We start from the raw sequence: 8,925 nt of genomic DNA, 5'->3' as shown, positions 1-8,925 counted from the left end.
AGGAAACACTTGTAGGGGGTTGAGAGAGAGAGAGAGAGAGAGAGAGAGAGAGAGAGAGAGAGAGAGAGAGAGAGAGAGAGAGAGAGAGAGAGAGAGAGAGAGAGGAGGAGGAGGAGGAGGAGGAGGAGGAGCAGCAGCAGCAGTAGCAGTAGCAGTAGCAGTAGCAGTAGCAGTAGCAGTAGCAGTAGCTGTAGCAGTAGCAGTAGCAGTAGCAGTAGCAGTAGCAATAGCAGTAGCAAAAGGAGTAGGAGTAGTTGTAGTTGTAGTAGTAGTTGTTGTTATGTGGTATGAATAATCTCAAGATGCCCTATTTGTTGTTATGTGGTATGAATAATCTCAAGATGCCCTACAACATATTGCACAAATCCAAGATTTGAACCCTTGTGGATTGAATCTTGATACTGGGAAACACTTATAAGGGGTTTAGAGAGAGAGAGAGAGAGAGAGAGAGAGAGAGAGAGAGAGAGAGAGAGAGAGAGAGAGAGAGAGAGAGAGAGAGAGCATGTGCATGTGCTTGTGTGTGCATGTGTGTGAGAATATGCCCCTGTGTGCACATGTGTGTGCATGCATGCATGTGAACCCTAATACATAGAGGCCATTAGATACAAAAGAGAAGGCACATGAGACCCTCTTGATAAGTTACCCTCATGGAATATTTAGACCTTAAAAAGCGAGTGAATGCTACCCACTCGAAGACGTGAGGTAAGAGTCATGAAAGTGCTTGAAAAAGATGCATATGAGGTGAAGATTATAAAGCATCAAAGGTTTCCAAAGTTGTTAGGTGCCCCTTGACTACAAGTATCGAGGCCGAGGTAAGCCTCGATATTCAATTGATACAAAATCATATCACATTTAAAGTTGTTTATATGAATGAAGATAAAAAAGCATCAAATGGCTCACCAGAAGACTGAAAATATATTTGGAGATGGAAGGTAGCACCCTTGATGGATTTCATGGTCTGGAAGAGGTATTCTTGTGAATGTGCATGGTGCGAGAGTGCCCAAACAAGTTGAGGAAGGAACTTGTGGTGTTTATGACCTTGTTAAGAAGCAAAGGTTAGTAGGAGGGGGGAAGTGGGGACTTGTGTTGAAACATTTTGCGAGGAGCACAAAGGCATGAGAAGTGCCGCCCCTTTCATGCTATCAGACAGTGATTTTTAGATCCTTGTTAGTAGTGCAAATAACGCTAAGAACAACAGATTCTGTGAGGCAAGACAGTCCTTTTTGGGTGTGTGCTGATGTGTATGTGTGTGTTTACTGGTCAATGACTGGGAACATGCACCCTCTGCTGCATTGCCTGATGAAATAACATGTCGTTAGCCCTGTTCAAAGAGCTCAGACAGTAGCGCGCCTCGCTCTCTCACCCTCCCTTTGGTAAGTGTCTCTCTCTCTCTCTCTCTCTCTCTCTCTCTCTCTCTCTCAATTTGAGCAGCTGGTCTTGATCGCAAAGAAAGAAGATTTCTGTAACCTTGGTTGACATGTGATGTTATGGTATGTACGTAAAAATGTGATCTCTCCCGAATGAGGAAATTTTTGTGTGAAAGCCACTAAAGAAAGGCCTTCTGTGGGGTTTTCCCTGAAAAGGAGAAGAGAAGGCACGCTAGCGGATCCTGCTTCTCTGCACTAGTAAAGAGGGAAACGCCTTTTGGGGAAATGCTAGAGGGTCATTTTGGACTCTTAGCAATTGATCTAGACTTGTTAATTTCCTTCCTACAGCCCTGCCTTTAAGCATTTGGGCTCAGTTTTTGTGCGCGCTTTCTTTGACAGGATTTTACATTTTTCGTTCTGCATGTATGCAGCCTAGGATAGGATTGGATGTTCATCTGCTCTGGTCTCAAGAAGAGGTCCGAGCCCCATTACAAGAAGTTTTCAACAACTTTCCCATGTCGGGAAAAGGGCTCTTATCCCTTGTTTTTCTGCATAGTGTTCAACATCATGAGCTTCTGCTCAGGAGGCTCCCCACAACTGCACCCAGTTAGGTGTGTGGTCCCTCCCTCTCAGAATCTCATGATGTTGTCAGAATTCACAATATGGGAATTCTAGTGGAATTTCTCTAAAACTTCTTGCGATGTATGCAGCCTAGGATAGGCTTAGATGTTCAATTGCTCTAGTCTCAAGAAGAGGTCTGAGCGAGTACTGTACTGACTTTGAGGTCGTTGTTGAGGACAGTTGTTACACAGCTTGACAGTTTTTTTTCCTTTTGTCCAGGTTGATCAAGTGGAATATTCATCATCCTCACAAGCTTTGCAATGGCGGCCACAGATTCATTGTCCCGTATCGGTTTGGCTGGCCTTGCTGTGATGGGCCAAAACTTAGCTCTCAATATTGCTGAAAAGGGCTTTCCAATTTCTGTTTATAATCGTTCTACCAACAAAGTAGATGATACTGTTGAAAGAGCCAAGGAGGAGGGTGAGCTGCCTGTCAAAGGTTACTATGACCCTAAGGACTTTGTGCTCTCGATCCAGAAGCCCAGAGCTGTCATCCTTCTGGTTAAAGCAGGATTCCCTGTTGACCAAACTATTGCAACATTGTCAAACTTCATGGAACCAGGTGACTGTATTGTTGATGGAGGCAATGAATGGTATGAGAACACAGAACGCAGGGCGAAACAAGTTGCAGAAAAGGGTCTTCTTTATCTAGGGATGGGAGTCTCTGGAGGGGAGGAGGGTGCTCGATATGGGCCGTCTTTGATGCCAGGAGGGACACTTGAGGCTTACAAGTACATTGAAGACATTGTTACAAAAGTAGCTGCCCAAGTTGATGATGGGCCATGTGTCACATATGTAGGAGAAGGAGGATCTGGCAACTTTGTGAAAATGGTACATAATGGGATTGAGTATGGTGACATGCAGCTCATCTCGGAAGCTTATGATGTGCTGAAATGTGTTGGAGGCCTGTCTAACCAAGAAATTGCAGAAACTTTTGCAGAATGGAACAGAGGTGAGCTTGAAAGTTTTCTTGTAGAGATCACTGCTGATATTTTTACTGTTAAGGATGACCAAGGTCAAGGAGAGCTTGTGGATAAGATCCTTGACAAAACCGGCATGAAGGGCACTGGGAAATGGACAGTCCAACAAGCTGCAGAGCTTTCAATAGCTGCTCCCACCATTGCAGCGTCCCTTGATTCTCGGTTCCTGAGTGGTCTAAAAGAGGAGCGGGAGGCAGCTGCCAAAATCTTCAAAGAACATGGACTAAGTGATGCCTTGGGATCTCAAAAAGTGGACAAAAAGCAGCTCATTGATGATGTGAGGAAGGCTCTTTATGCCTCTAAAATTTGCAGCTATGCCCAAGGTATGAATCTCATTAGAGCAAAAAGTATAGAAAAATCTTGGAACTTGAATCTTGGGGAACTTGCTCGCATTTGGAAAGGTGGCTGTATTATCCGGGCCGTCTTCTTGGATCGGATCAAGAAGGCTTATGATCGCAACCCAAAACTGGCTAGCCTTTTGGTGGATCCTGAGTTTGCCAAAGAGATGGTAGAAAGGCAAGCAGCATGGAGAAGGGTAGTTGGCCTTGCTATTTCAATGGGTATTAGCACACCAGGTATGAATGCAAGTCTAGCATACTTTGATACATATCGGCGTTCCAGACTTCCTGCAAACTTAGTACAGGCGCAGCGTGATTACTTTGGGGCGCATACATATGAGCGCATTGACCAACCTGGTGCATTTCATACAGAGTGGGCCAAGTTGGCAAGGAAGTCCAAGACAGGTGTCAATGGCCACACTTAAAAGCTGTGGTCGCATTACAGTTATTGGATTCCCTATGATCTGACTCAGTCCAGAGATAGAAAACTGTGCAGTAAGGGTTACCCTTCTGGGAAGCTTTGGTTTTCCAGGTTTTTGGGAATCATACTGCTTCGGAATAGTTTTGCAGGTCGAAGGAGATTTAATAATTCTGTTCCTCTGAAATTTTCACAGCACTGCGAAAACAATATTTGAATGTTGCTGTACTTTTACCGTCATTCATGGGCAGCTATTAAACTTTCTTCACCATTCATATGAATAACTGCAATCTGATTCATCTAGGAGGGCTTTGGTTTTTCAATATGAAGCTAGCACCTTACATTGGAAAGTTCATCAAATTCTTGTGAGTCTGTGTTAGTGGTTCTTCAGGTGTAAAGAAATCTATCATTTGCCAAGCGTATATATTGGCTGCTGCCCAATGCACAGCCTCTGTGGAACCAGCAGAGTGATTTTGCTGGGGCTTTCCATGAGTGTCCCAAACAAAATTCTTGAAAGTATACCATGCTTACCAATGTTTGTGAAGGTTCCAGAATTACAGATTCCATGGAAGACCAGAAGGTCTTCATGCTATTCTCTGTTTAGTTCATTATTGCATTCGCTTAGCAAATGATTGAATTAAATCATTCACTACTGTAATTTGTTAAAATGGCCATCTAAGCATGGAATGACCTCAAATGATTTGATTGTAGCCATTAGTGCCAGATTAGCAGTCTATAAATGGTTTTTCCAAGTTGATCTTCTTTGTATTACACGTTCTAGTCTTGTATTCTTGCGGTGATCAAAGTCTGTGCCAGATTGGAATTCAGGAATTTGTGTTTTTCGAATCCCTTTGTAGCAGCTTACAGCACATCCAAGGAGTTTTCAGTAGTAGAGCAACAACATTCCTGGAGGTGACAATTCTTCAGTGTGAAACATGGAAATACCCAACTTGACAAGAAGCATAGTTTATTCTGTTTTCATAAAACACTCAAAATTTAAGAATAAGGACCAGAAATGGTTCTGTTCTCCATATTTCCTTTCAACACAAGTTGCTTGTTTCGAACCCTCGGAGACGAGGCAGGTTGAGAATGTCACCATTCATTTGCAACCTTATAATTAACAACTTGGTAACCATGGTGAGGGAGCTTTAGATATTTATTCAGGCAGTGCTAGTCACCCTATAGATAACCTATTATGTCCCCTTAAAAAGTGCTTTTAGTGTGTTTTCTATGGCTGTACCCATTGTTGGAAAAATGTGGATAAGTTTAAAAAGACTCAAAAGTTGTTTTTGCCTGCTGGGTTCATTCACTGCTGTATGAAGAATATTGGTGTGCAAACTCTCGAATGAACTATGAAAGCATCAATAAACAGGTGGATTATGAGATGCATGTAATACACAAATGCAACATGTTACATTCCTCTGAAGTGCCATGGAATCATGCATGTGACCACATCCTTATTTTGAGAATGAATGGTTTGATGAACATGGTCGAGATACATCTGGTAAGTGTGCATTTTCCAATGATTTGTGGCTATGGCAAGTGGGTAGGCTCTTACCGAGGTTAAAAGACAACTTGGCCTTTTGCATTGATCCACACTTCAAACTCTTGTGGAACAGTTGTGCATGTTCATGTGGGCATGCAAACATGTTCTTTTGCAAAATATTAGATCCAAATTGAAATCTCTAAGTGATCCAATCAGAATTCATTAATGCCAACTCTAGTAAGCTAATCAAAAGTTACACAAAATCTATTGAGTAGGCAATAGTGCCATCATGTTTTCCTAGTGAGAACTTAAAGAGTCATCATCCTTCATATTTGTTAGCATTAACCTAAAGGCTATGATTTAAAGAAGGTGCCAAGAGGTAGATGTGTCTCAAGCATTTTCACATTACATCTGGTTAGATGCAAATATCTTCACCAATTAGCAATATCCACTAAAATCCAAGCATACATGCAAGTTGATAATTTTCTTCATCTAGTCCTTTTGATTTGATTATTTTTCTGCAGTGTAATCATGTTGCAATTGAGTTGGCTTTCAAGTCTTTTCATGGAAGGATTATTTGCATCATTGTTGCTATGATGGGTTGTGATTTAGTACCATCAGGTTGGAAATTGCAAGAACTCTATCAAATAGAAAGGAGGAGTTGGTTTTGGACACAAGGTTAGGATAGACCCAATCCCTTTCTTAAAACAATGTATTTATGCTCTGCAATGGGTTACAAAGGTCTTTTGGTAGACTTAATGATTAATGCTCAATATTACGCAATATATGCATAGCGGATTATTGTAACTTTGGAGGACTTCCAACTTGTAATAAATCTTCAAGTTGTGAAGGATGGGTGCCATTTCAATGAAATGAACATAGTTTGTAATGTTATCTTTTTTGGAATTGTGTTCTCTAAGTGTACTAGATATGTGACTATGTCCCATTGCAAAATTGTTATACTCACTTAAAAGTATGAATTAAGTTTTTGCTCTCATCCTTCACTCAACTTTGATGTGCATGTTTTATATGACTTGCTAGCAGTTTGCTAGCACATGTGAAGGTTGTGTTATTAACTTCTTACTTACATTGCTATCATTCTCAATTTTAATAGGAAAAACATGTACAAACTCGCCATTTTTTATTATAGACTTTACTTTGGACACCTTTGTACAATCTATGTGGTGTGAAATTTCTAAGGGTTAGTAATTGCACGTTAATTTCTTGATTATAGATCCATCTATAATTTTATGTAGGATTATTTTAAAAATACCGAACTTTACTAGAATGTATTAAAACGCCACTGGCACATCCATTAGGTGGCCAAGAGCCCATCTTTAAAAAAAAAAGTGAGTAGCTCCCAATGACTAGCATGGAGCTACTTTTTTGGTAGAAAAGTGACAAGAGATACCAAGCTTTGGGCCAAGGATACTGCCTTTTTTTTTTTGGCAAAATAAAAGCTTGGATCTTAGCCATCTAATGGGGTGTGCATGTAAAATTTTGTAATATTTCAATAAAAGGTTATGTATTTAGAATTCCACGATGGACTATGCATATGAAGATGCATTTACTCAATTCAAGGCTTTAAACTGGTTAAAAGTTCATTCTTCCTCTCATTTTCACATCTTACTTTAATTATTTCCTCCATTCTCACATCCGCAACCTCTATCTCTCATTTATCCCTCCCACCTCGAGCTTGCATGGTGCATGCCAAGCAAGCCTCTTGTGTTTCTCAAGCAAAGACTACACATCAAGTCCTACTTGGAGCAGAAAGAGGTGGAGCCTCCTTTGATGTAGTAGTAGGTACTTCCCCTAAGGCATAAAGACCACCACAAAAGAAGAAAGATGGAGGTTAGCCACTAATGCCCTATAGGAGATAAGGTGTACCTAGGGAAACTATGAGCTCCTTAACCTAAAAATATCCTTCCAGAATGTGGTTCAAGAAATTATATAGGACTTGTAATTGATCAGGCCACGAAGGTATCAAGCATGAGTAGTTGATTGACCATTGTCACACCAGTGGATTGTTGTAGCCATGGAGGCCATGCAAATGACTTGTAGAGGGGTTTCTTATTGACTTCTTTGATGATACAAAGTTGGTAACCATTCATGCAAAGCATGTTACAATCACATTGACAAAGATATGAACTTTATACATGGCTTTGATAGGGCAAGGGTACTCCTCCATAGACTTATGACACTAATGGTGCAAGATCCTATAATGAGTGCTACATCATAATAGCTTAGAAAGCCAAAACATTTTGTATGCTCTATAATAATGGAACACACACACACACACACACACACACACAGATGCAATGTGTACTCAAATCAATTCATTTAAGTTTAACATATTAATGCATTAGAATTAGTAAAGGATACATATACGAGCTACTATTGCCTATACATGATCATAGGTATACATACTGCATGTGTTTACATAATTAAATCAAATTACACCAACATACGCAAATGCATCATTCACATATCACACATTAGTGTCACACTTAGAGAAACCATACATTTATTTAAAATATTTATATTTATTAGGACAAATCAAAATATCTTATATTCATCAATAAAAATACATGTGGTAGCTAATAGTGATGATCAATACAAAGAGTCGATAGCCAATAAGGACTCTCATTCATTCCTTATCTTTTTTAACGATAGAGAGGAGTATCCAAATTCAAATGAAGATAGTTCTTTCTTTGCGTAAAAAATGATATGCTTTCCCTTCAAATCCTCCTCTAGGAGAAGAAGGTTTTGACACTTTTACAAGCTCACCTCATGTGGCGCACGCTAAGCATATAACACCACATGTTTAGTCAAACAAGTAAAGAAGCTTTGAACACTTGACTAGCACCACCTTCTTCAAGCTAAATGTTATAGGTATTGCTCAAAAAGGTTTAAACTTGGTTAAGGCTTGAATTTTCATGATTGTTTCCTCCCCTTGTGGGGTGAGCATTTCTTGCGAAAGACCACCACATTAATAATAAGTTTGCCAATGTATTCCTTTAAAGCTAAATCCTTCTATCAATCTACATGTCAAGATCCTCCTTGTCTCAATGTAAACTCATCTATATACTATATATCTTAAGCAATATGGTCAAATCAATAACATGATTAGTATTGACCTACAATTATTAGAATGCGATGAAACTTGACCATAGGGTGTGTTGAGTCCCATGGAGTCCACTAGTCTTGGGTCAAAGTAGTGCTTGTAGCCACCTTGTTCAAAGTTTGGTATCTAAGGCCACTTTCCTTGCACTCTTATAAAATTATTCTCTCTTTGTAAGCCTTAATTAAAAAGCTTTGCTTTCTCATGATAAAACATGCATATAAGTAGCAAGCAAGCAAGTTTCTACTCACTCTTTGTCTCTCTTTATTCTCTATTTGTGTCCCTCACAACTCACTCTCCACTCTCTTCGCTTTGCTCATGTAGTGTGTTATTGCAAAAAAGTGGCTCCAGTTGCTAGATTTCAAATAAGGTAGCTATAAGCATCATTTTGACCCAAGATTTGACTGGTGGATCATGAGGACTTGATGCATCTTATCCTCAAGTCTCATTGCATGAAAATATATGGTAGTGTATTATTTTTCAACATGATATCAACGAGAGAGAGAGAGAGAGAGAGAGAGAGAGAGAGAGAGAGAGAGAGAGAGAGAGAGAGAGAGAGAGAGAGAGAGAGAGAGAGAGAGAGAGAGAGAGAGAG

The 8,925-nt window shown here is 40.0% G+C and overlaps 1 protein-coding gene across 3 annotated transcripts; it reads left to right on the top strand.

Annotated features, from left to right (window-relative positions):
- The first annotated feature begins 1,013 nt into the window (after positions 1 to 1,013).
- Positions 1,014 to 4,046, top strand: LOC148036645 (6-phosphogluconate dehydrogenase, decarboxylating 3, chloroplastic-like). Of its 3 annotated transcripts, none has more exons than XM_087678685.1 (2): positions 1,014 to 1,373; positions 2,208 to 4,046. In XM_087678685.1, the coding sequence occupies exon 2, from the start codon at positions 2,249 to 2,251 to the stop codon at positions 3,728 to 3,730; it is 1,482 nt and encodes a 493-aa protein (XP_087534811.1). In that variant the 5' UTR covers positions 1,014 to 1,373; positions 2,208 to 2,248; the 3' UTR covers positions 3,731 to 4,046. The 3 variants fall into 3 exon arrangements, with proteins under 3 accessions (XP_087534811.1, XP_087534812.1, XP_087534813.1); XM_087678686.1 differs by lacking the exon at positions 1,014 to 1,373 and adding an exon at positions 1,671 to 1,978; XM_087678687.1 differs by lacking the exon at positions 1,014 to 1,373 and adding an exon at positions 2,104 to 2,122.
- The last annotated feature ends 4,879 nt before the right edge of the window (positions 4,047 to 8,925 follow it).

This window comes from Lygodium microphyllum, chromosome 5 (genome assembly GCF_053477565.2).
Source record: "Lygodium microphyllum isolate KBCC chromosome 5, Lygodium_microphyllum_v1.1.10, whole genome shotgun sequence".
NCBI classification, from domain to species: Eukaryota; Viridiplantae; Streptophyta; class Polypodiopsida; order Schizaeales; family Lygodiaceae; genus Lygodium; species Lygodium microphyllum.
The sequence above is the reverse complement of the archived record's forward strand: the minus strand, read 5'-3'. Positions and strand labels throughout refer to the sequence as shown.

Bases quoted from the DNA above. Each gene is read 5' to 3' on its own strand.
- LOC148036645 (XM_087678685.1), top strand. From the start codon at position 2,249: ATGGCGGCCACAGATTCATTGTCCCGTATCGGTTTGGCTGGCCTTGCT.